This window comes from Lampris incognitus, chromosome 2 (assembly GCF_029633865.1).
Source record: "Lampris incognitus isolate fLamInc1 chromosome 2, fLamInc1.hap2, whole genome shotgun sequence".
Taxonomy (NCBI): Eukaryota; Metazoa; Chordata; class Actinopteri; order Lampriformes; family Lampridae; genus Lampris; species Lampris incognitus.
Window position 1 is genome coordinate 75,546,041 of NC_079212.1, and position 26,471 is coordinate 75,572,511.

General features: G+C 54.3%; 1 protein-coding gene across 2 annotated transcripts in view; it reads left to right on the forward strand.

Annotated features, from left to right (window-relative positions):
• LOC130108367 (natural resistance-associated macrophage protein 2-like) overlaps positions 1-26,471 on the forward strand; it is a 273,265-nt gene that overhangs the window by 27,570 nt on the left and 219,224 nt on the right. For both annotated transcript variants that reach the window (XM_056275274.1, XM_056275273.1), the window contains exon 3: positions 2,247-2,300. In XM_056275274.1, coding sequence (XP_056131249.1) covers positions 2,267-2,300 — 34 coding nt within the window. In that variant the 5' untranslated portion in view covers positions 2,247-2,266. The remainder of the gene's footprint in view (positions 1-2,246; positions 2,301-26,471) is intronic.

A 26,471-nucleotide genomic window follows, 5' to 3' on the forward strand; every position in this document is an offset into this window, starting at 1 on the left:
AATTCCTTTGGATAACCATGACCTGGATGATGAATGAGAACATTCACAGACAAGGCACACATAATCCAATCAGGGCAGGGCATGCAATCAGGAAGGAGTACACAGGGTAGGGACTGGCACTGCTAGGGCACAGAGCGGGGTGTGTCATTATGCTGTTGTAACATAACTCTTGTTGGTTTGTTTTGATTTTTCATGTCATGCGACTCTAGTCCGACGCTTTCAGGAACCCTGTTTCTTCTCGTCAGTGTTGTTGCTACTGGCTGTAATGAGGTAGGACTATGGTGGGGCACATGGGCGAAATTTGGGTCCCAAAATTGGGGGGGTAAAGATTTTTTTTAATCACATACTGATTTGGGAAGCAACGCTGCCAGTTTTTAATGAATTTATGTAAGCGGTCAGCTTCGTAGCTGCAGAAATGTGTGCATTGCATTTTTGATGGTCACCGAATTTTTTCAATGCCTTCCTCCAATTTTCAAATCCTACCGTTCGAAACGTTTCTTCTTTGTTGTGGCCAGCAACGCTAAATGCGCGGCATGAGTAACAGAATGCCTGATCAGCGGCGGGCCCCCAGGGCTGTACTCAAGCCACGGGTAGGTAGGTAACATACCATTCCTTTTGTAATTTCCTCCCTCCTGCTGCTGCTGGGAATAACAGAATAGGTTGGTAGAGGCCGTTCTCCACGAAATTCAAACAGTTTCCTGCACCAAGAATAGGATCTCGAGCTGCAGGTTGTACCACCACGGCATGGCCTGCTTCTCGCTGCTGAACCTGCATCTCCGCATCGTCCACTTCTCACAGAGGTCGCTCTGAAATGTTGCCTGTCTTTGTGAGAGACACATCATCGTCCTGACGCCATTCTTCATTTTCATTCTCTTCAGCCCAATTGATTTTTGTTTTCTTTGTAAAATAACTTAACAATGTGTTACCGCGTTTGGACATTTTCAATTAGCCTACCAAAGCTAGATAACATGGTTCGCTTCAGATCGTTACATTGCCCCCAGCGGCTCGTAGGTCTAATTACAGCAAATAATATTTGTATATTTTTAAATTACGTTATGTGATATTTTAATTATTCTTTGTGAGTTAGGGGGGGCATTTACCCCCCTTGCCCCCCCGTAATGTCGCTCATGGTGGGGCATATAACTATGTTTCGTGAGTGTTGTTGCTAAGGATGTAATGAGGTAGGACTATGATGGGGCATATAATGTAACATATAACTATGTTTTGTCAGTGTTGTTGCTATTGGATGTAATGAGGTAGGACTACAACGTAACATATAGCTATGTTTTGTCAGTGTTGCTATTGGATGTAATGAGGTAGGACTATAACATAACATATAGCTGTTCTTGCTGTTGGATGTAATGAGGTAGGACTATGGCGGGCCTAGTTACATTTTATAATGGCTTGATGCTAATGTCATTAAGTACATGTTCAGTGTTTTTCTTACAGTTCGGGAAAGAATCACTTGTGTAAACGCTGATGCATGTGTACCGACCACGGATAACTAAACTAGACCCACTAGCCCTTGGCTAACAGATCAGACCCTTTAGTCGACTTGTTAGTGCTGTTGCTCATGGTGCGGGCAACCAGGGTTCGCGTCTTGACTGCAGCGGTTCCTGGCTGCCCCCTGAATTCACTACCAATACATTAACCAGTCGACCAAAGGGTCCAACCTGTTAGCCAAGGGCTAGTGGGTCTAGTCATTAGTGGTCGTTACACTACCCCCCTCCTCCAGGAAGCGCATCCCCGCACTTCAGCCTACCAGCTCCCTCACGCCTCTGGGTGCACGCGCTTCCGATGGCCTCAAGGTCTGACCATCCCACTTCTGACACCAATGTAGCGAATTCAGGGGGCATCCAGGAACCACCACAGCTGGGACGTGAACTCAGGTCGTCCGCACAATGAGCGACTACACTAACCAGTCGACTAAAGGCTCCGACCCATTAGCCAAGGGCTAGCGAGTCTAGTCAACCATGGTTGTTACAAAGGCAGAAAAACATACTGCTCAATAAAGTAATAACCAATGCGCTTGAAAGAAGACAAAAAGAAATCAAATTACTTTGTAGTATTTGAGACATAGCTTTTGTGTAGTATTTGAGACGTAGCTTTTGCTTTGCATAAAAAAATTCTGTTTGAAGATGAGTACATCTTCCCCATCAATGGCCTTCTTGTAAGGTCTCATTTCAGTTATGCAGTTGCTGTTGTCTGAGGACAGACCTTCTGATATCCACCCTTCTCATTTCCAGGTATCCCCAAGCCTGTCTGGATGAAGGCTGAACAAGATGAAGACCTCCTGGAAGGTATCACCTCATGATATGAGAAACACAGCTGTGACAGCAGACACACACGTCTTCCAGTACCCAACACTCTGTGCTCAGCAGCCATGTGAAACTCGCTTTCATTCCATCATGTGTGCTGACGGAGGGCCGTAACACAATATTGCACTTCCGTAAAACTTTATTCTTGTTTAAGAGCATAGAAATCTGGCAGACTATAGTGGCTAAACACAAAACTACCTCCCTTTTTTACCTTCATCTCAGCATCCATCCATTATCTAAACCGCTTATCCTGCTCTCAGGATCGCCAGGATGCTGGAGCCTATCCCAGCAGTCATTGGGCGGCAGGCGGGGAACACCATGGACAGTCTGCCAGACAATCACAGAGGGCCGACATACACACACAGACACAGACACCTACACAGACACACACACAGACACACACACACACACACATGCACACATATGAAATTATTATATTATCAACTCAATCAAATTGCAAAGTCAATTTTTTAAATTATCGTAATGTTGGCAATTGGTGATGAAATTACGCCCAACAATGTACCCTACTGTGTCCAACAATATAGATATCATTCTATTGTGTCCAACCAATATAGATATCATTCTACTGTGTCCAACCAATATACATATCACTCTACTGTGTCCAAACAATATAGATATAATTCTATTGTGTCCAAGCAATATCGATATAATTCTATTGTGTCCAACCAATATAGATATCATTCTACTGTGTCCAAGCAATATAGATATCACTCTGCTGTGTCCAACCAATATACATATCACTCTACTGTGTCCAAGCAATATAGATATTATTCTATTGTGTCCAAGCAATATAGATATCATTCTATTGTGTCCAACCAATATAGATATCACTCTACTGTGTCCAACCAATATACATATCACTCTACTGTGTCCAAGCAATATAGATATAATTCGACTGTGTCCAACCAATATAGATATAATTCTATTGTGTCCTACCAATATAGATATAATTCTATTGTGTCCTACCAATATAGATATCATTCTGTTGTGTCCTACCAATATAGATATCATTCTATTGTGTCCAACCAATATAGATATCATTCTGCTGTGTCCAACCAATATAGTTATCATTCTATTGTGTCCAACCAATATAGATATCATTCTACTGTGTCCAACCAATATAGATATCACTCTATTGTGTCCAACCAATATAGATATCATTCTATTGTGTCGAACTAATATAGATATCACTCTATTGTGTCCAACCAATATAGATACCATTCTATTGTGTCCAACCAATATAGATATCATTCTACTGTGTCGAACCAATGTGGATATCATTCGATTGTGTCCAACCAATATAGATATCATTCTTAGCCAATTTGACCTAATGGCTAGTTGGGCCATTGCTGTCTATTAATTTTCAAATTTCTTTGAATTGGAGTTATATAAAGTCCAATTAATTCAATCTAAAAAATACAGGAGAGTCTTCTTATATTACCTGAGTGACTGTAGTGTCGGTCATAGGGCCTGGAGTTCATTTACATAATTTATTATTAACTTCCGGGTCATCTCAGCATTCAGTTTAGAAATCACATTTGTAAAATTAAATAGTCCTCACTCAGTTGGTAAAGGGTTGAGCTGTGACAGGATCATGGTTTACAACGTCCACGTTTGCAACAAGGTGTTGTGAATACGGCAGGGCTGCCAGCTTCTGGAAACAGTCCAGAGTGAGATTGTGTGAGATTGTGAGCAGGAGAAGGGAGATGGTGTGAGATTGTGTGAGATGGTGGGTAGGAGAAGGGAGATTGTGTGAGATGGTGGGCAGTAGATTGTGTGAGATTGTGGGCAGGAGAAGGGAGATGGTGTCAGATTGTGTTAGATGGTGGGCAGGAGAAGGGAGATTGTGTGAGATGGTGGGCAGGAGAAGGGAGATTGTGTGAGATGGCGGGCAGGAGAAGGGAGATTGTGTGAGATGGTGGGCAGGAGAAGGGAGAATGTGTGAGATTGTGGGCAGGAGAAGGGAGATTGTGTGAGAATGTGGACAGGAGAAGGGAGATTGTGTGAGATGGTGGGCAGGAGATTGTGGGCAGGAGAAGGGAGATTGTGTGAGATGGCGGGCAGGAGAAGGGAGGTTGTGTGAGATGGCGGGCAGGAGAAGGGAGATTGTGTGAGATGGTGGGCAGGACACTGTGGGCAGGAGAAGGGAGATTGTGTGAGATGGTGGGCAGGAGAAGGGAAATTGTGTGAGATGGCGGGCAGGAGAAGGGAGGTTGTGTGAGATGGTGGGCAGGAGACTGTGGGCAGGAGAAGGGAGGTTGTGTGAGATGGTGGGCAGGAGACTGTGGGCAGGAGAAGGGAGGTTGTGTGAGATGGTGGGCAGGAGAAGGGAGATTGTGTGAGATTGTGGGCAGGAGAAGGGAGGTTGTGTGAGATGGTAGGCAGGAGAAGGGAGATTGTGTGAGATTGTGGGCAGGAGGGGGGAGGTTGTGTGAGATGGTGGGCAGGAGACTGTGGGCAGGAGAAGGGAGGTTGTGTGAGATAGTGGGCAGGACACTGTGGGCAGGAGAAGGGAGGATGTGTGAGATGGCGGGCAGGAGAAGGGAGATTGTGTGAGATGGCGAGCAGGAGAAGGGAGGTTGTGTGAGATAGTGGGCAGGACACTGTGGGCAGGAGAAGGGAGGATGTGTGAGATGGCGGGCAGGAGAAGGGAGGTTGTGTGAGATGGCGAGCAGGAGAAGGGAGGATGTGTGAGATGGTGGGCAGGAGATTGTGGGCAGGAGAAGGGAGATTGTGTGAGATGGCGGGCAGGAGAAGGGATATTGTGTGAGATGTTGGGCAGGAGAAGGGAGGGTTGTGTGAGATGGCGGGCAGGAGACTGTGGGCAGGAGAAGGGAGATTGTGTGAGATGGCGGGCAGGAGAAGGGAGATTGTGTGAGATGGCGGGCAGGAGATTGCGGGTAGGAGAAGGGAGGTTGTGGGCAGGAGAAGGGAGATTGTGTGAGATGGCGGGCAGGAGAAGGGAGGTTGTGTGAGATTTTGGGCAGGAGAAGGGAGATTGTGTGAGATGGCGGGCAGGAGAAGGGAGATTGTGTGAGATTGTGGGCAGGAGAAGGGAGGTTCTGTGAGATGGCTGGCATGAGGAGGGAGTTTGCGGGCAGGAGAAGGGAGATTGTGTGAGATGGCGGGCAGGAGAAGGGAGATTGTGTATAATGGTGGGGAGGAGAAGGGAGGTTGAGTGAGATGGTGGGCAGGAGACTTTGGGCAGGAGAAGGGAGATTGTGTATAATGGTGGGGAGGAGAAGGGAGGTTGAGTGAGATGGTGGGCAGGAGACTTTGGGCAGGAGAAGGGAGATTGTGGGCAGGAGAAGTGAGATTGTGTGAGATGGCGGGCAGGAGAAGGGAGATTGTGTGAGATGGCGGGCAGGAGAAGGGAGGTTGTGTGAGATGGCGGGCAGGAGAAGGGAGATTGTGTGAGATTGTGGACAGGAGAAGGGAGATTGTGTGAGATGGTGGGTAGGAGACTGTGGGCAGGAGAATGGAGATTGTGTGAGATGGTGGGCAGGAGACTGTGGGCAGGAGAAGGGAGATTGTGTGAGATTGTGGGCAGGAGAAGGGAGATTGTGTGAAATGGCGGGCAGGAGAAGGGAGATTGTGTGAGATGGTCGGCAGGAGAAGGGAGGTTTTGTGAGATGGCGGGCAGGAGAAGGGAGGTTCTGTGAGATGGCGGGCAGGAGATGGGAGATTCTGTGAGATGGTGGGCAGGAGAAGGGAGATTGTGTGAGAATGTGGACAGGAGAAGGGAGATTGTTTGATATGGTGGGCAGGGAAGGGAGATTGGTGGCAGGAGAAGGGAGATTGTTTGAGATGGCGGGCAGGAGAAGGGAGATTGTGTGAGATGGTGGGCAGGAGACTGTGGGCAGGAGAAGAGAGATTGTGTGAGATTGTGGGCAGGAGAAGGGAGATTGTGTGAGATGGCGGGCAGGAGAAGGGAGATTGTGTGAGATGGTGGGCAGGAGACTGTGGGCTGGAGAAGGGAGGTTGTGTGAGATGGCGGGCAGGAGAAGGGAGATTGTGGGCAGGAGAAGGGAGATTGTGTGAGATTGTGGGCAGGAGAAGAGAGATTGTGTGAGATGGCGGGCATGGGAAGGGAGATTGTGTGAGATGGTGGGCAGGAGAAGGGAGGTTGTGTGAGATGGTGGGCAGGAGAAGGGAGGTGTGTGAGATGGTGGGCAGGACAATGGAGGTTGTGTGAGATGGTGGGCAGGAGAAGGGAGGTGGTGTGAGATGGTGGGCAGGAGACTGTGGGCAGGAGAAGGGAGGTTGTGGGCAGGAAAAGGGAGATTGTGCGAGATGGCGGGCAGGAGAAGGGAGATTGTGTGAGATGGCGGGTAGGAGAAGGGAGGTTGTGTGAGATGGCAGGCAGGAGAAGGGAGATTGTTTGAGATGGTTGGCAGCAGAAGGGAGATTGTGTGAGATTGTGGGCAGGAGAAGGGAGGTTGTGTGACATGGTGAGCAGGAGAAGGGAGATTGTGTGAGATGGTGGGCAGGAGAAGGGAGATTGTATGAGATGGTGGGCAGGAGCAGGGAGGTTGTCAGAGATTGCGGGCAGGAGAAGGGAGGTTGTGTGAGATGGTGGGCAGGAGACTGTGGGCAGGAGAAGGGAGGTTGTGTGAGATGGTGGGCAGGAGAAGGGAGGTTGTGTGAGATGGCGGGCAGGAGAAGGGAGGTTGTGTGAGATGGTGGGCAGGAGACTGTGGGCAGGAGAAGGGAGCTTGTGTGAGATGGTGGGCAGGAGAAGGGAGATTGTGTGAGATGACGGGCAGGAGATGGGAGGTTGTGTGAGATGGTAGGCAGGAGAAGGGAGATTGTGTGAGATTGTTGGCAGGAGAAGGGAGATTGTGTGAGATGGCGGGCAGGATGAAGGGAGATTGTGTGAGATTGTGGGCAGGAGAAGGGAGGTTGTGTGAGATGTTGGGCAGGAGACTGTGGGAAGGAGAAGGGAGATTGTGTGAGATGGTGGGCAGGAGAGTGTGGGCAGGAGAAGGGATCTTGTGTGAGATGGTGGGCAGGAGATTGTGGGCAGGAGAAGGGAGATTGTGTGAGATGACGGGCAGGAGAAGGGAGGTTGTGTGAGATTGTGGGCAGGAGAAGGGAGGTTGTGTGAGATGGTGGGCAGGAGAAGGGAGGTTGTGTGAGATGGTAGGCAGGAGAAGGGAGATTGTGTGAGATTGTGGGCAGGAGAAGGGAGGTTGTGTGAGATGGTAGGCAGGAGAAGGGAGATTGTGTGAGATTGTGGGCAGGAGGGGGGAGGTTGTGTGAGATGGTGGGCAGGAGACTCTGGGCAGGAGAAGGGAGGTTGTGTGAGATAGTGGGCAGGAGACTGTGGGCAGGAGAAGGGAGGTTGTGTGAGATGGCGGGCAGGAGAAGGGAGATTGTGTGAGATGGCGAGCAGGAGAAGGGAGGTTGTGTGAGATAGTGGGCAGGACACTGTGGGCAGGAGAAGGGAGGATGTGTGAGATGGCGGGCAGGAGAAGGGAGGTTGTGTGAGATGGCGAGCAGGAGAAGGGAGGATGTGTGAGATAGTGGGCAGGAGATTGTGGGCAGGAGAAGGGAGATTGTGTGAGATGGCGGGCAGGAGAAGGGATATTGTGTGAGCTGTTGGGCAGGAGAAGGGAGGTTGTGTGAGATGGTGGGCAGGAGAAGGGAGGTTGTGTGAGATTGTGGGCAGGAGAAGGGAGATTGTGTGAGATGGCGGGCAGGAGAAGGGAGGTTCTGTGAGATGGCTGGCATGAGGAGGGAGTTTGCGGGCAGGAGAAGGGAGATTGTGTGAGATGGCGGGCAGGAGAAGGGAGGTTCTGTGAGATGGCTGGCATGAGGAGGGAGTTTGCGGGCAGGAGAAGGGAGATTGTGTGAGATGGCGGGCAGGAGAAGGGAGATTGTGTATAATGGTGGGGAGGAGAAGGGAGGTTGAGTGAGATGGTGGGCAGGAGACTTTGGGCAGGAGAAGGGAGATTGTGTATAATGGTGGGGAGGAGAAGGGAGGTTGAGTGAGATGGTGGGCAGGAGACTTTGGGCAGGAGAAGGGAGATTGTGGGCAGGAGAAGTGAGATTGTGTGAGATGGCGGGCAGGAGAAGGGAGATTGTGTGAGATGGCGGGCAGGAGAAGGGAGGTTGTGTGAGATGGCGGGCAGGAGAAGGGAGATTGTGTGAGATTGTGGACAGGAGAAGGGAGATTGTGTGAGATGGTGGGTAGGAGACTGTGGGCAGGAGAATGGAGATTGTGTGAGATGGTGGGCAGGAGACTGTGGGCAGGAGAAGGGAGATTGTGTGAGATTGTGGGCAGGAGAAGGGAGATTGTGTGAAATGGCGGGCAGGAGAAGGGAGATTTTGTGAGATGGTGGGCAGGAGAAGGGAGGTTGTGTGAGATGGCGGGCAGGAGAAGGGAGGTTCTGTGAGATGGCGGGCAGGAGATGGGAGATTCTGTGAGATGGTGGGCAGGAGAAGGGAGATTGTGTGAGAATGTGGACAGGAGAAGGGAGATTGTTTGATATGGTGGGCAGGAGAAGGGAGATTGGTGGCAGGAGAAGGGAGATTGTTTGAGATGGCGGGCAGGAGAAGGGAGATTGTGTGAGATGGTGGGCAGGAGAAGGGAGGTTGTGTGAGATGGTGGGCAGGAGAAGGGAGGTTTTGTGAGATGGCAGGCAGGAGAAGGGAGGATGTGTGAGATGGTGGGCAGGAGATTCTGGACAGGAGAAGGGAGGTTGTGTGAGATGGCGGGCAGGAGAAGGGAGATTGTGTGAGATGGTGGGCAGGAGAAGGGAGGTTGTGTGAGATGGTGGGCAAGAGAAGGGAGGTTGTGTGAGATGGCGGGCAGGAGACTGTGGGCAGGAGAAGGGAGATTGTGTGAGATGGCGGGCAGGAGAAGGGATATTGTGTGAGATGTTGGGCCGGAGAAGGGAGGTTGTGTGAGATGGTTGGCAGGAGAAGGGATATTGTGTGAGATGGTGGGCAGGAGAAGGGAGATTGTGTGAGATGGTGGGCAGGAGAAGGGAGGTTGTGTGAGATGGCGGGCAGGAGAAGGGAGGTTGTGTGAGATGGTGGGCAGGAGACTGTGGGCAGGAGAAGGGAGCTTGTGTGAGATGGTGGGCAGGAGATTGTGGGCAGGAGAAGGGAGATTGTGTGAGATGACGGGAAGGAGAAGGGAGGTCGTGTGAGATGGTATGCAGGAGAAGGGAGATTGTGTGAGATGGTAGGCAGGAGAAGGGAGATTGTGTGAGATTGTGGGCAGGAGAAGGGAGGTTGTGTGAGATGGTGGGCAGGAGAAGGGAGGTTGTGTGAGATGGTAGGCAGGAGAAGGGAGATTGTGTGAGATTGTGGGCAGGAGAAGGGAGGTTGTGTGAGATGGTGGGCAGGAGAAGGGAGGTTGTGTGAGATGGCGGGCAGGAGAAGGGAGGATGTGCGAGATGGCGGGCAGGAGAAGGGATATTGTGTGAGATGGCGGGCAGGAGAAGGGAGATTGTGTGAGATAGCGGGCAGGAGAAGGGAGATTGTGTGAGATGGCGGACAGGAGAAGGGAGGTTGTGTGAGATGGTGGGCAGGAGAGGGGAGGTTGTGTGAGATGGCGGGCAGGAGAAGGGAGGATGTGTGAGATGGTGGGCAGGAGACTGTGGGCAGGAGAAGCGAGGTTGTGTGAGGTGGTGGGCAGGAGACTGTGGGCAGGAGAAGGGAGGTTGTGTGAGCTGGCGGGCAGGAGAAGGGAGGTTGTGTGAGATGGTGGGCAGGAGACTGTGGGCAGGAGAAGGGAGCTTGTGTGAGATGGTGGGCAGGAGATTGTGGGCAGGAGAAGGGAGATTGTTTGAGATGACGGGCAGGAGAAGGGAGGTTGTGTGAGATGGTAGGCAGGAGAAGGGAGATTGTGTGAGATTGTGGGCAGGAGATTTAGGGCAGGAGAAGGGAGGTTGTGTGAGATGGTGGGCAGGAGAAGGGAGATTGTGTGAGATGGTGGGCAGGAGAAGGGAGATTGTGTGAGATGGTGGGCAGGAGAAGGGAGGTTGTGTGAGATGGCGGGCAGGAGAAGGGAGGTTGTGTGAGATGGTGGGCAGGAGACTGTGGGCAGGAGAAGGGAGCTTGTGTGAGATGGTGGGCAGGAGATTGTGTGCAGGAGAAGGGAGATTGTGTGAGATGACGGGCAAGAAAAGGGAGGTTTTGTGAGATGGTAGGCAGGAGAAGGGAGATTGTGTGAGATTGTGGGCAGGAGAAGGGAGGTTGTGTGAGATGGTAGGCAGGAGAAGGGAGATTGTGTGAGATTGTGGGCAGGAGACGGGAGGTTGTGTGAGATGGTGGGCAGGAGAAGGGAGGTTGTGTGAGATGGCGGGCAGGAGAAGGGAGGATGTGCGAGATGGCGGGCAGGAGAAGGGAGATTGTGTGAGATGGCGGGCAGGAGAAGGGAGATTGTGTGAGATAGCGGGCAGGAGAAGGGAGATTGTGTGAGATGGCGGGCAGGAGAAGGGAGGTTGTGTGAGATGGTGGGCAGGAGAGGGGAGGTTGTGTGAGATGGCGGGCAGGAGAAGCGAGGTTGTGTGAGATGGTGGGCAGGAGACTGTGGGCAGGAGAAGGGAGGTTGTGTGAGCTGGCGGGCAGGAGAAGGGAGGTTGTGTGAGATGGTGGGCAGGAGACTGTGGGCAGGAGAAGGGAGCTTGTGTGAGATGGTGGGCAGGAGATTGTGGGCAGGAGAAGGGAGATTGTGTGAGATGACGGGCAGGAGAAGGGAGGTTGTGTGAGATAGTAGGCAGGAGAAGGGAGATTGTGTGAGATTGTGGGCAGGAGATTTTGGACAGGAGAAGGGAGATTGTGAGAGATTTTGGGCAGGAGAAGGGAGGTTGTGTGAGATGGAGGGCAGGAGAAGGGAGGTTTTGTGAGATGGCGGGCAGGAGAAGGGAGGATGTGTGAGATGGTGGGGAGGAGATTGTGGACAGGAGAAGGGAGGTTGTGTGAGATGGTGGGCAGGAGAAGGGAGGTTGTGTGAGATGGTGGGCAAGAGAAGGGAGGTTGTGTGAGATGGCGGGCAGGAGACTGTGGGCAGGAGAAGGGAGATTGTGTGAGATGGCGGGCAGGAGAAGGGATATTGTGTGAGATGTTAGGCAGGAGAAGGGAGGTTGTGTGAGATGGTGGGCAGGAGAAGGGAGATTGTGTGAGATGGTGGGCAGGAGAAGGGAGATTGTGTGAGATGGTGGGCAGGAGAAGGGAGGTTGTGTGAGATGGCGGGCAGGAGAAGGGAGGTTGTGTGAGATGGTGGGCAGGAGACTGTGGGCAGGAGAAGGGAGCTTGTGTGAGATGGTGGGCAGGAGATTGTGGGCAGGAGAAGGGAGATTGTGTGAGATGACGGGCAGGAGAAGGGAGGTTGTGTGAGTTGGTATGCAGGAGAAGGGAGATTGTGTGAGATGGTAGGCAGGAGAAGGGAGATTGTGTGAGATTGTGGGCAGGAGAAGGGAGGTTGTGTGAGATGGTGGGCAGGAGAAGGGAGGTTGTGTGAGATGGCGAGCAGGAGAAGGGAGGATGTGTGAGATGGTGGGCAGGAGATTGTGGGCAGGAGAAGGGAGATTGTGTGAGATGGCGGGCAGGAGAAGGGAGGTTGTGTGAGATGGTGGGCAGGAGAAGGGAGGTTGTGTGAGATGGCGGGCAGGAGACTGTGGGCAGGAGAAGGGAGATTGTGTGAGATGGCGGGCAGGAGAAGGGAGATTGTGTGAGATGGTGGGCAGGAGAAGGGAGGTTGTGTGAGATGGCGGGCAGGAGAAGGGAGGTTGTGTGATATGGCGGGCAGGAGACTGTGGGCAGGAGAAGGGAGATTGTGTGAGATGGCGGGCAGGAGAAGGGAGATTGTGTGAGATGGTGGGCAGGAGAAGGGAGGTTGTGTGAGATGGCGGGCAGGAGAAGGGAGATTTTGTGAGATGGTGGGCAGGAGAAGGGAGATTGTGTGAGATGGCAGGCAGGAGAAGGGAGGTTGTGTGAGATGGTGGGCAGGAGAGGGGAGGTTGTTTGAGATGGCAGGCAGGAGAAGGGAGATTGTTTGAGATGGTTGGCAGAAGAAGGGAGATTGTGTGAGATTGTGGGCAGGAGAAGGGAGGTTGTGTGAGATGGTGAGCAGGAGAAGGGAGATTGTGTGAGATGGTGGGCAGGAGACTCTGGGCAGGAGATGGGAGGTTGTGTGAGATGGTAGGCAGGAGAAGGGAGATTGTGTGAGATTGTGGGCAGGAGATTTAGGGCAGGAGAAGGGAGGTTGTGTGAGATGGTGGGCAGGAGAAGGGAGATTGTGTGAGATGGTGGGCAGGAGAAGGGAGATTGTGTGAGATGGTGGGCAGGAGAAGGGAGGTTGTGTGAGATGGCGGGCAGGAGAAGGGAGGTTGTGTGAGATGGTGGGCAGGAGACTGTGGGCAGGAGAAGGGAGCTTGTGTGAGATGGTGGGCAGGAGATTGTGTGCAGGAGAAGGGAGATTGTGTGAGATGACGGGCAGGAAAAGTGAGGTTTTGTGAGATGGTAGGCAGGAGAAGGGAGATTGTGTGAGATTGTGGGCAGGAGACTGTGGGCAGGAGAAGGGAGGTTGTGTGAGATGGTAGGCAGGAGAAGGGAGATTGTGTGAGATTGTGGGCAGGAGAAGGGAGGTTGTGTGAGATGGTGGGCAGGAGAAGGGAGGTTGTGTGAGATGGCGGGCAGGAGAAGGGAGGATGTGAGAGTTGGCGTGCAGGAGAAGGGAGATTGTGTGAGATGGCGGGCAGGAGAAGGGATATTGTGTGAGATGGCGGGCAGGAGAAGGGAGATTGTGTGAGATAGCGGGCAGGAGAAGGGAGATTGTGTGAGATGGCGGACAGGAGAAGGGAGGTTGTGTGAGATGGTGGGCAGGAGAGGGGAGGTTGTGTGAGATGGCGGGCAGGAGAAGGGAGGATGTGTGAGATGGTGGGCAGGAGACTGTGGGCAGGAGAAGCGAGGTTGTGTGAGGTGGTGGGCAGGAGACTGTGGGCAGGAGAAGGGAGGTTGTGTGAGCTGGCGGGCAGGAGAAGGGAGGTTGTGTGAGATGGTGGGCAGGAGACTGTGGGCAGGAGAAGGGAGCTTGTGTGAGATGGTGGGCAGGAGATTGTGGGCAGGAGAAGGGAGATTGTTTGAGATGACGGGCAGGAGAAGGGAGGTTGTGTGAGATGGTAGGCAGGAGAAGGGAGATTGTGTGAGATTGTGGGCAGGAGATTTAGGGCAGGAGAAGGGAGGTTGTGTGAGATGGTGGGCAGGAGAAGGGAGATTGTGTGAGATGGTGGGCAGGAGAAGGGAGATTGTGTGAGATGGTGGGCAGGAGAAGGGAGGTTGTGTGAGATGGCGGGCAGGAGAAGGGAGGTTGTGTGAGATGGTGGGCAGGAGACTGTGGGCAGGAGAAGGGAGCTTGTGTGAGATGGTGGGCAGGAGATTGTGTGCAGGAGAAGGGAGATTGTGTGAGATGACGGGCAAGAAAAGGGAGGTTTTGTGAGATGGCGGGCAGGAGAAGGGAGGATGTGCGAGATGGCGGGCAGGAGAAGGGAGATTGTGTGAGATGGCGGGCAGGAGAAGGGAGATTGTGTGAGATAGCGGGCAGGAGAAGGGAGATTGTGTGAGATGGCGGGCAGGAGAAGGGAGGTTGTGTGAGATGGTGGGCAGGAGAGGGGAGGTTGTGTGAGATGGCGGGCAGGAGAAGCGAGGTTGTGTGAGATGGTGGGCAGGAGACTGTGGGCAGGAGAAGGGAGGTTGTGTGAGCTGGCGGGCAGGAGAAGGGAGGTTGTGTGAGATGGTGGGCAGGAAACTGTGGGCAGGAGAAGGGAGCTTGTGTGAGATGGTGGGCAGGAGATTGTGGGCAGGAGAAGGGAGATTGTGTGAGATGACGGGCAGGAGAAGGGAGGTTGTGTGAGATAGTAGGCAGGAGAAGGGAGATTGTGTGAGATTGTGGGCAGGAGATTTTGGACAGGAGAAGGGAGATTGTGAGAGATTTTGGGCAGGAGAAGGGAGGTTGTGTGAGATGGAGGGCAGGAGAAGGGAGGTTTTGTGAGATGGCGGGCAGGAGAAGGGAGGATGTGTGAGATGGTGGGGAGGAGATTGTGGACAGGAGAAGGGAGGTTGTGTGAGATGGTGGGCAGGAGAAGGGAGGTTGTGTGAGATGGTGGGCAAGAGAAGGGAGGTTGTGTGAGATGGCGGGCAGGAGACTGTGGGCAGGAGAAGGGAGATTGTGTGAGATGGCGGGCAGGAGAAGGGATATTGTGTGAGATGTTAGGCAGGAGAAGGGAGGTTGTGTGAGATGGTGGGCAGGAGAAGGGAGATTGTGTGAGATGGTGGGCAGGAGAAGGGAGATTGTGTGAGATGGTGGGCAGGAGAAGGGAGGTTGTGTGAGATGGCGGGCAGGAGAAGGGAGGTTGTGTGAGATGGTGGGCAGGAGACTGTGGGCAGGAGAAGGGAGCTTGTGTGAGATGGTGGGCAGGAGATTGTAGGCAGGAGAAGGGAGATTGTGTGAGATGACGGGCAGGAGAAGGGAGGTTGTGTGAGTTGGTATGCAGGAGAAGGGAGATTGTGTGAGATGGTAGGCAGGAGAAGGGAGATTGTGTGAGATTGTGGGCAGGAGAAGGGAGGTTGTGTGAGATGGTGGGCAGGAGAAGGGAGGTTGTGTGAGATGGCGAGCAGGAGAAGGGAGGATGTGTGAGATGGTGGGCAGGAGATTGTGGGCAGGAGAAGGGAGATTGTGTGAGATGGCGGGCAGGAGAAGGGAGGTTGTGTGAGATGGTGGGCAGGAGAAGGGAGGTTGTGTGAGATGGCGGGCAGGAGACTGTGGGCAGGAGAAGGGAGATTGTGTGAGATGGCGGGCAGGAGAAGGGAGATTGTGTGAGATGGTGGGCAGGAGAAGGGAGGTTGTGTGAGATGGCGGGCAGGAGAAGGGAGGTTGTGTGATATGGCGGGCAGGAGACTGTGGGCAGGAGAAGGGAGATTGTGTGAGATGGCGGGCAGGAGAAGGGAGATTGTGTGAGATGGTGGGCAGGAGAAGGGAGGTTGTGTGAGATGGCGGGCAGGAGAAGGGAGATTTTGTGAGATGGTGGGCAGGAGAAGGGAAATTGTGTGAGATGGCAGGCAGGAGAAGGGAGGTTGTGTGAGATGGTGGGCAGGAGAGGGGAGGTTGTTTGAGATGGCAGGCAGGAGAAGGGAGATTGTTTGAGATGGTTGGCAGAAGAAGGGAGATTGTGTGAGATTGTGGGCAGGAGAAGGGAGGTTGTGTGAGATGGTGAGCAGGAGAAGGGAGATTGTGTGAGATGGTGGGCAGGAGACTCTGGGCAGGAGATGGGAGGTTGTGTGAGATGGTAGGCAGGAGAAGGGAGATTGTGTGAGATTGTGGGCAGGAGATTTAGGGCAGGAGAAGGGAGGTTGTGTGAGATGGTGGGCAGGAGAAGGGAGATTGTGTGAGATGGTGGGCAGGAGAAGGGAGATTGTGTGAGATGGTGGGCAGGAGAAGGGAGGTTGTGTGAGATGGCGGGCAGGAGAAGGGAGGTTGTGTGAGATGGTGGGCAGGAGACTGTGGGCAGGAGAAGGGAGCTTGTGTGAGATGGTGGGCAGGAGATTGTGTGCAGGAGAAGGGAGATTGTGTGAGATGACGGGCAGGAAAAGTGAGGTTTTGTGAGATGGTAGGCAGGAGAAGGGAGATTGTGTGAGATTGTGGGCAGGAGACTGTGGGCAGGAGAAGGGAGGTTGTGTGAGATGGTAGGCAGGAGAAGGGAGATTGTGTGAGATTGTGGGCAGGAGAAGGGAGGTTGTGTGAGATGGTGGGCAGGAGAAGGGAGGTTGTGTGAGATGGCGGGCAGGAGAAGGGAGGATGTGAGAGTTGGCGTGCAGGAGAAGGGAGATTGTGTGAGATGGCGGGCAGGAGAAGGGAGATTGTGTGAGATGGTGGGAAGGAGACTGTGGGCAGGAGAAGGGAGATTGTGTGAGATGGTGGGCAGGAGAAGGGAGGTTGTGTGAGATGGCGGGCAGGAGAAGGGAGGATGTGTGAGATGGTGGGCAGGAGACTGTCGGAAGGAGAAGCGAGGTTGTGTGAGATGGTGGGCAGGAGACTGTGGGCAGGAGAAGGGAGGTTGTGTGAGCTGGCGGGCAGGAGAAGGGAGGTTGTGTGAGATGGTGGGCAGGAGACTGTGGGCAGAAGAAGGGAGCTTGTGTGAGATGGTGGGCAGGAGATTGTGGGCAGGAGAAGGGAGATTGTGTGAGGTGACGGGCAGGAGAAGGGAGGTTGTGTGAGATGGTTGGCAGGAGAAGGGAGATTGTGTGAGATTTTGGGCAGAAGAAGGGAGGTTATGTTAGATGGTGGGCAGGAGAAGGGAGGTTTTGTGAGATGGCGGGCAGGAGAAGGGAGGATGTGTGAGATGGTGGGCAGGAGATTGTGGACAGGAGAAGGGAGGTTGTGTGAGATGGCGGGCAGGAGAAGGGAGATTGTGTGAGATGGTGGGCAGGAGAAGGGAGGTTGTGTGAGATGGTGGGAAAGAGAAGGGAGGTTGTGTGAGATGGCGGGCAGGAGACTGTGGGCAGGAGAAGGGAGATTGTGTGAGATGGCGGGCAGGAGAAGGGATATTGTGTGAGATGGTGGGCAGGAGAAGGGAGGTTGTGTGAGATGGTGGGCAGGAGAAGGGAGATTGTGTGAGATGGTGGGCAGGAGAAGGGAGGTTGTGTGAGATGGCGGGCAGGAGAACGGAGGTTGTGTGAGATGGTGGGCAGGAGACTCTGTGAAGGAGAAGGGAGCTTGTGTGAGATGGTGGGCAGGAGATTGTGGGCAGGAGAAGGGAGATTGTGTGAGATGACGGGCAGGAGAAGGGAGATTGTGTGAGATGGTGGGCAGGAGAAGGGAGATTGTGTGAGATGGTGGGCAGGAGAAGGGAGGTTGTGTGAGATGGCGGGCAGGAGAAGGGAGGTTGTGTGAGATGGTGGGCAGGAGACTGTGGGCAGGAGAAGGGAGCTTGTGTGAGATGGTGGGCAGGAGATTGTGTGCAGGAGAAGGGAGATTGTGTGAGATGACGGGCAGGAAAAGGGAGGTTTTGTGAGATGGTAGGCAGGAGAAGGGAGATTGTGTGAGATTGTGGGCAGGAGACTGTGGGCAGGAGAAGGGAGGTTGTGTGAGATGGTAGGCAGGAGAAGGGAGATTGTGTGAGATTGTGGGCAGGAGAAGGGAGGTTGTGTGAGATGGTGGGCAGGAGAAGGGAGGTTGTGTGAGATGGCGGGCAGGAGAAGGGAGATTGTGTGAGATAGCGGGCAGGAGAAGCGAGATTGTGTGAGATGGCGGGCAGGAGAAGGGAGGTTGTGTGAGATGGTGGGCAGGAGAGGGGAGGTTGTGTGAGATGGCGGGCAGGAGAAGGGAGATTGTGTGAGATGGTGGGAAGGAGACTGTGGGCAGGAGAAGGGAGATTGTGTGAGATGGTGGGCAGGAGAAGGGAGGTTGTGTGAGATGGCGGGCAGGAGAAGGGAGGATGTGTGAGATGGTGGGCAGGAGACTGTCGGAAGGAGAAGCGAGGTTGTGTGAGATGGTGGGCAGGAGACTGTGGGCAGGAGAAGGGAGGTTGTGTGAGCTGGCGGGCAGGAGAAGGGAGGTTGTGTGAGATGGTGGGCAGGAGACTGTGGGCAGAAGAAGGGAGCTTGTGTGAGATGGTGGGCAGGAGATTGTGGGCAGGAGAAGGGAGATTGTGTGAGGTGACGGGCAGGAGAAGGGAGGTTGTGTGAGATGGTAGGCAGGAGAATGGAGATTGTGTGAGATTGTGGGCAGGAGATTGTGGGCAGGAGAAGGGAGATTGTGTGAGATTTTGGGCAGAAGAAGGGAGGTTATGTTAGATGGTGGGCAGGAGAAGGGAGGTTGTGTGAGATGGCGGGCAGGAGAAGGGAGATTGTGTGAGATGGCGGGCAGGAGAAGGGAGATTGTGTGAGATGGTGGGCAGGAGAAGGGAGGTTGTGTGAGATGGTGGGAAAGAGAAGGGAGGATGTGTGAGATGGCGGGCAGGAGACTGTGGGCAGGAGAAGGGAGATTGTGTGAGATAGCGGGCAGGAGAAGGGATATTGTGTGAGATTGTGGGCAGGAGAAGGGAGGTTGTGTGAGATGGTGGGCAGGAGAAGGGAGGTTGTGTGAGATGGCGAGCAGGAGAAGGGAGGATGTGTGAGATGGTGGGCAGGAGATTGTGGGCAGGAGAAGGGAGATTGTGTGAGATGGCGGGCAGGAGAAGGGAGGTTGTGTGAGATGGTGGGCAGGAGAAGGGAGGTTGTGTGAGATGGCGGGCAAGAGACTGTGGGCAGGAGAAGGGAGATTGTGTGAGATGGCGGGCAGGAGAAGGGAGATTGTGTGAGATGGTGGGCAGGAGAAGGGAGGTTGTGTGAGATGGCGGGCAGGAGAAGGGAGGTTGTGTGATATGGCGGGCAGGAGACTGGGCAGGAGAAGGGAGATTGTGTGAGATGGCGGGCAGGAGAAGGGAGATGGTGTGAGATGGTGGGCAGGAGAAGGGAGGTTGTGTGAGATGGCGGGCAGGAGAAGGGAGATTTTGTGAGATGGTGGGCAGGAGAAGGGAGATTGTGTGAGATGGCAGGCAGGAGAAGGGAGGTTGTGTGAGATGGTGGGCAGGAGAGGGGAGGTTGTTTGAGATGGCAGGCAGGAGAAGGGAGATTGTTTGAGATGGTTGGCAGCAGAAGGGAGATTGTGTGAGATTGTGGGCAGGAGAAGGGAGGTTGTGTGAGATGGTGAGCAGGAGAAGGGAGATTGTGTGAGATGGTGGGCAGGAGACTGTGGGCAGGAGATGGGAGGTTGTGTGAGATGGTAGGCAGGAGAAGGGAGATTGTGTGAGATTGTGGGCAGGAGATTTAGGGCAGGAGAAGGGAGGTTGTGTGAGATGGTGGGCAGGAGAAGGGAGATTGTGTGAGATGGTGGGCAGGAGAAGGGAGATTGTGTGAGATGGCGGGCAGGAGAAGGGAGGTTGTGTGAGATGGTGGGCAGGAGACTGTGGGCAGGAGAAGGGAGCTTGTGTGAGATGGTGGGCAGGAGATTGTGTGCAGGAGAAGGGAGATTGTGTGAGATGACGGGCAGGAAAAGGGAGGTTTTGTGAGATGGTAGGCAGGAGAAGGGAGATTGTGTGAGATTGTGGGCAGGAGACTGTGGGTAGGAGAAGGGAGGTTGTGTGAGATGGTAGGCAGGAGAAGGGAGATTGTGTGAGATTGTGGGCAGGAGAAGGGAGGTTGTGTGAGATGGTGGGCAGGAGAAGGGAGGTTGTGTGAGATGGCGGGCAGGAGAAGGGAGGATGTGAGAGTTGGCGTGCAGGAGAAGGGAGATTGTGTGAGATGGCGGGCAGGAGAAGGGAGATTGTGTGAGATAGCGGGCAGGAGAAGGGAGATTGTGTGAGATGGCGGGCAGGAGAAGGGAGGTTGTGTGAGATGGTGGGCAGGAGAGGGGAGGTTGTGTGAGATGGCGGGCAGGAGAAGGGTGATTGTGTGAGATGGTGGGAAGGAGACTGTGGGCAGGAGAAGGGAGATTGTGTGAGATGGTGGGCAGGAGAAGGGAGGTTGTGTGAGATGGCGGGCAGGAGAAGGGAGGATGTGTGAGATGGTGGGCAGGAGACTGTCGGAAGGAGAAGCGAGGTTGTGTGAGATGGTGGGCAGGAGACTGTGGGCAGGAGAAGGGAGGTTGTGTGAGCTGGCGGGCAGGAGAAGGGAGGTTGTGTGAGATGGTGGGCAGGAGACTGTGGGCAGAAGAAGGGAGCTTGTGTGAGATGGTGGGCAGGAGATTGTGGGCAGGAGAAGGGAGATTGTGTGAGGTGACGGGCAGGAGAAGGGAGGTTGTGTGAGATGGTTGGCAGGAGAAGGGAGATTGTGTGAGATTGTGGGCAGGAGATTGTGGGCAGGAGAAGGGAGATTGTGTGAGATTTTGGGCAGAAGAAGGGAGGTTATGTTAGATGGTGGGCAGGAGAAGGGAGGTTTTGTGAGATGGCGGGCAGGAGAAGGGAGGATGTGTGAGATGGTGGGCAGGAGATTGTGGACAGGAGAAGGGAGGTTGTGTGAGATGGCGGGCAGGAGAAGGGAGATTGTGTGAGATGGTGGGCAGGAGAAGGGAGGTTGTGTGAGATGGTGGGAAAGAGAAGGGAGGTTGTGTGAGATGGCGGGCAGGAGACTGTGGGCAGGAGAAGGGAGATTGTGTGAGATGGCGGGCAGGAGAAGGGATATTGTGTGAGATGGTGGGCAGGAGAAGGGAGGTTGTGTGAGATGGTGGGCAGGAGAAGGGAGATTGTGTGAGATGGTGGGCAGGAGAAGGGAGGTTGTGTGAGATGGCGGGCAGGAGAAGGGAGGTTGTGTGAGATGGTGGGCAGGAGACTCTGTGAAGGAGAAGGGAGCTTGTGTGAGATGGTGGGCAGGAGATTGTGGGCAGGAGAAGGGAGATTGTGTGAGATGACGGGCAGGAGAAGGGAGATTGTGTGAGATGGTGGGCAGGAGAAGGGAGATTGTGTGAGATGGTGGGCAGGAGAAGGGAGGTTGTGTGAGATGGCGGGCAGGAGAAGGGAGGTTGTGTGAGATGGTGGGCAGGAGACTGTGGGCAGGAGAAGGGAGCTTGTGTGAGATGGTGGGCAGGAGATTGTGTGCAGGAGAAGGGAGATTGTGTGAGATGACGGGCAGGAAAAGGGAGATTGTGTGAGATGGTGGTTAGGAGAAGGGAGGTTGTGTGAGATGGCGGGCAGGAGAAGGGAGGTTGTGTGAGATGGTGGGCAGGAGACTCTGTGAAGGAGAAGGGAGCTTGTGTGAGATGGTGGGCAGGAGATTGTGGGCAGGAGAAGGGAGATTGTGTGAGATGACGGGCAGGAGAAGGGAGATTGTGTGAGATGGTGGGCAGGAGAAGGGAGATTGTGTGAGATGGTGGGCAGGAGAAGGGAGGTTGTGTGAGATGGCGGGCAGGAGAAGGGAGGTTGTGTGAGATGGCGGGCAGGAGAAGGGAGGTTGTGTGAGATGGTGGGCAGGAGAAGGGAGGATGTGTGAGATCGTGGGCAGGAGATTGTGGGCAGGAGAAGGGAGATTGTGTGAGATGGCGGGCAGGAGAAGGGATATTGTGTGAGATGTTGGGCAGGAGAAGGGAGGTTGTGTGAGATGGTGGGCAGGAGAAGGGAGGTTGTGTGAGATGGCGGGCAGGAGACTGTGGGCAGGAGAAGGGAGATTGTGTGAGATGGCGGGCAGGAGAAGGGAGATTGTGTGAGATGGTGGGCAGGAGAAGGGAGGTTGTGTGAGATGGCGGGCAGGAGAAGGGAGGTTGTGTGAGATGGCGGGCAGGAGACTGTGGGTAGGAGAAGGGAGATTGTGTGAGATGGCGGGCAGGAGAAGGGAGCTTGTGTGAGATGGCGGGCAGGAGAAGGGAGATTGTGTGAGATGGCGGGCAAGAGAAGGGAGATTGTGTGAGATGGTGGGCAGGAGAAGGGAGGTTGTGTGAGATGGCGGGCAGGAGAAGGGAGATTGTGTGAGATGGTGGGCAGGAGAAGGGAGATTGTGTGAGATGGTGGGCAGGAGATTGTGGGCAGGAGAAGGGAGATTGTGTGAGATGACGGGCAGGAGAAGGGAGGTTGTGTGAGATGGTAGGCAGGAGAAGGGAGATTGTGTGAGATTGTGGGCAGGAGATTTTGGACAGGAGAAGGGAGATTGTGAGAGATTTTGGGCAGGAGAAGGGAGGTTGTGTGAGATGGAGGGCAGGAGAAGGGAGGTTTTGTGAGATGGCGGGCAGGAGAAGGGAGGATGTGTGAGATGGTGGGGAGGAGATTGTGGACAGGAGAAGGGAGGTTGTGTGAGATGGTGGGCAGGAGAAGGGAGGTTGTGTGAGATGGTGGGCAAGAGAAGGGAGGTTGTGTGAGATGGCGGGCAGGAGACTGTGGGCAGGAGAAGGGAGGTTGTGTGAGAGGGCGGGCAGGAGAAGGGAGGATGTGTGAGATGGTGGGCAGGAGACTGTCGGAAGGAGAAGCGAGGTTGTGTGAGATGGTGGGCAGGAGACTGTGGGCAGGAGAAGGGAGGTTGTGTGAGCTGGCGGGCAGGAGAAGGGAGGTTGTGTGAGATGGTGGGCAGGAGACTGTGGGCAGAAGAAGGGAGCTTGTGTGAGATGGTGGGCAGGAGATTGTGGGCAGGAGAAGGGAGATTGTGTGAGGTGACGGGCAGGAGAAGGGAGGTTGTGTGAGATGGTAGGCAGGAGAATGGAGATTGTGTGAGATTGTGGGCAGGAGATTGTGGGCAGGAGAAGGGAGATTGTGTGAGATTTTGGGCAGAAGAAGGGAGGTTATGTTAGATGGTGGGCAGGAGAAGGGAGGTTGTGTGAGATGGCGGGCAGGAGAAGGGAGATTGTGTGAGATGGCGGGCAGGAGAAGGGAGATTGTGTGAGATGGTGGGCAGGAGAAGGGAGGTTGTGTGAGATGGTGGGAAAGAGAAGGGAGGATGTGTGAGATGGCGGGCAGGAGACTGTGGGCAGGAGAAGGGAGATTGTGTGAGATAGCGGGCAGGAGAAGGGATATTGTGTGAGATTGTGGGCAGGAGAAGGGAGGTTGTGTGAGATGGTGGGCAGGAGAAGGGAGGTTGTGTGAGATGGCGAGCAGGAGAAGGGAGGATGTGTGAGATGGTGGGCAGGAGATTGTGGGCAGGAGAAGGGAGATTGTGTGAGATGGCGGGCAGGAGAAGGGAGGTTGTGTGAGATGGTGGGCAGGAGAAGGGAGGTTGTGTGAGATGGCGGGCAGGAGACTGTGGGCAGGAGAAGGGAGATTGTGTGAGATGGCGGGCAGGAGAAGGGAGATTGTGTGAGATGGTGGGCAGGAGAAGGGAGGTTGTGTGAGATGGCGGGCAGGAGAAGGGAGGTTGTGTGATATGGCGGGCAGGAGACTGTGGGCAGGAGAAGGGAGATTGTGTGAGATGGCGGGCAGGAGAAGGGAGATGGTGTGAGATGGTGGGCAGGAGAAGGGAGGTTGTGTGAGATGGCGGGCAGGAGAAGGGAGATTTTGTGAGATGGTGGGCAGGAGAAGGGAGATTGTGTGAGATGGCAGGCAGGAGAAGGGAGGTTGTGTGAGATGGTGGGCAGGAGAGGGGAGGTTGTTTGAGATGGCAGGCAGGAGAAGGGAGATTGTTTGAGATGGTTGGCAGCAGAAGGGAGATTGTGTGAGATTGTGGGCAGGAGAAGGGAGGTTGTGTGAGATGGTGAGCAGGAGAAGGGAGATTGTGTGAGATGGTGGGCAGGAGACTGTGGGCAGGAGATGGGAGGTTGTGTGAGATGGTAGGCAGGAGAAGGGAGATTGTGTGAGATTGTGGGCAGGAGATTTAGGGCAGGAGAAGGGAGGTTGTGTGAGATGGTGGGCAGGAGAAGGGAGATTGTGTGAGATGGTGGGCAGGAGAAGGGAGATTGTGTGAGATGGCGGGCAGGAGAAGGGAGGTTGTGTGAGATGGTGGGCAGGAGACTGTGGGCAGGAGAAGGGAGCTTGTGTGAGATGGTGGGCAGGAGATTGTGTGCAGGAGAAGGGAGATTGTGTGAGATGACGGGCAGGAAAAGGGAGGTTTTGTGAGATGGTAGGCAGGAGAAGGGAGATTGTGTGAGATTGTGGGCAGGAGACTGTGGGTAGGAGAAGGGAGGTTGTGTGAGATGGTAGGCAGGAGAAGGGAGATTGTGTGAGATTGTCGGCAGGAGAAGGGAGGTTGTGTGAGATGGTGGGCAGGAGAAGGGAGGTTGTGTGAGATGGCGGGCAGGAGAAGGGAGGATGTGAGAGTTGGCGTGCAGGAGAAGGGAGATTGTGTGAGATTTTGGGCAGGAGATTGTGGACAGGAGAAGGGAGGTTGTGTGAGATGGCGGGCAGGAGAAGGGAGATTGTGTGAGATGGTGGGCAGGAGAAGGGAGGTTGTGTGAGATGGTGGGAAAGAGAAGGGAGGTTGTGTGAGATGGCGGGCAGGAGACTGTGGGCAGGAGAAGGGAGATTGTGTGAGATGGCGGGCAGGAGAAGGGATATTGTGTGAGATGGTGGGCAGGAGAAGGGAGGTTGTGTGAGATGGTGGGCAGGAGAAGGGAGATTGTGTGAGATGGTGGGCAGGAGAAGGGAGGTTGTGTGAGATGGCGGGCAGGAGAAGGGAGGTTGTGTGAGATGGTGGGCAGGAGACTCTGTGAAGGAGAAGGGAGCTTGTGTGAGATGGTGGGCAGGAGATTGTGGGCAGGAGAAGGGAGATTGTGTGAGATGACGGGCAGGAGAAGGGAGATTGTGTGAGATGGTGGGCAGGAGAAGGGAGATTGTGTGAGATGGTGGGCAGGAGAAGGGAGGTTGTGTGAGATGGCGGGCAGGAGAAGGGAGGTTGTGTGAGATGGTGGGCAGGAGACTGTGGGCAGGAGAAGGGAGCTTGTGTGAGATGGTGGGCAGGAGATTGTGTGCAGGAGAAGGGAGATTGTGTGAGATGACGGGCAGGAAAAGGGAGATTGTGTGAGATGGTGGTTAGGAGAAGGGAGGTTGTGTGAGATGGCGGGCAGGAGAAGGGAGGTTGTGTGAGATGGTGGGCAGGAGACTCTGTGAAGGAGAAGGGAGCTTGTGTGAGATGGTGGGCAGGAGATTGTGGGCAGGAGAAGGGAGATTGTGTGAGATGACGGGCAGGAGAAGGGAGATTGTGTGAGATGGTGGGCAGGAGAAGGGAGATTGTGTGAGATGGTGGGCAGGAGAAGGGAGGTTGTGTGAGATGGCGGGCAGGAGAAGGGAGGTTGTGTGAGATGGCGGGCAGGAGAAGGGAGGTTGTGTGAGATGGTGGGCAGGAGAAGGGAGGATGTGTGAGATCGTGGGCAGGAGATTGTGGGCAGGAGAAGGGAGATTGTGTGAGATGGCGGGCAGGAGAAGGGATATTGTGTGAGATGTTGGGCAGGAGAAGGGAGGTTGTGTGAGATGGTGGGCAGGAGAAGGGAGGTTGTGTGAGATGGCGGGCAGGAGACTGTGGGCAGGAGAAGGGAGATTGTGTGAGATGGCGGGCAGGAGAAGGGAGATTGTGTGAGATGGTGGGCAGGAGAAGGGAGGTTGTGTGAGATGGCGGGCAGGAGAAGGGAGGTTGTGTGAGATGGCGGGCAGGAGACTGTGGGTAGGAGAAGGGAGATTGTGTGAGATGGCGGGCAGGAGAAGGGAGCTTGTGTGAGATGGCGGGCAGGAGAAGGGAGATTGTGTGAGATGGCGGGCAAGAGAAGGGAGATTGTGTGAGATGGTGGGCAGGAGAAGGGAGGTTGTGTGAGATGGCGGGCAGGAGAAGGGAGATTGTGTGAGATGGTGGGCAGGAGAAGGGAGATTGTGTGAGATGGTGGGCAGGAGATTGTGGGCAGGAGAAGGGAGATTGTGTGAGATGACGGGCAGGAGAAGGGAGGTTGTGTGAGATGGTAGGCAGGAGAAGGGAGATTGTGTGAGATTGTGGGCAGGAGATTTTGGACAGGAGAAGGGAGATTGTGAGAGATTTTGGGCAGGAGAAGGGAGGTTGTGTGAGATGGAGGGCAGGAGAAGGGAGGTTTTGTGAGATGGCGGGCAGGAGAAGGGAGGATGTGTGAGATGGTGGGGAGGAGATTGTGGACAGGAGAAGGGAGGTTGTGTGAGATGGTGGGCAGGAGAAGGGAGGTTATGTGAGATGGTGGGCAAGAGAAGGGAGGTTGTGTGAGATGGCGGGCAGGAGACTGTGGGCAGGAGAAGGGAGATTGTGTGAGATGGCGGGCAGGAGAAGGGATATTGTGTGAGATGTTAGGCAGGAGAAGGGAGGTTGTGTGAGATGGTGGGCAGGAGAAGGGAGATTGTGTGAGATGGTGGGCAGGAGAAGGGAGATTGTGTGAGATGGTGGGCAGGAGAAGGGAGGTTGTGTGAGATGGCGGGCAGGAGAAGGGAGGTTGTGTGAGATGGTGGGCAGGAGACTGTGGGCAGGAGAAGGGAGCTTGTGTGAGATGGTGGGCAGGAGATTGTGGGCAGGAGAAGGGAGATTGTGTGAGATGACGGGCAGGAGAAGGGAGGTTGTGTGAGTTGGTATGCAGGAGAAGGGAGATTGTGTGAGATGGTAGGCAGGAGAAGGGAGATTGTGTGAGATTGTGGGCAGGAGAAGGGAGGTTGTGTGAGATGGTGGGCAGGAGAAGGGAGGTTGTGTGAGATGGCGAGCAGGAGAAGGGAGGATGTGTGAGATGGT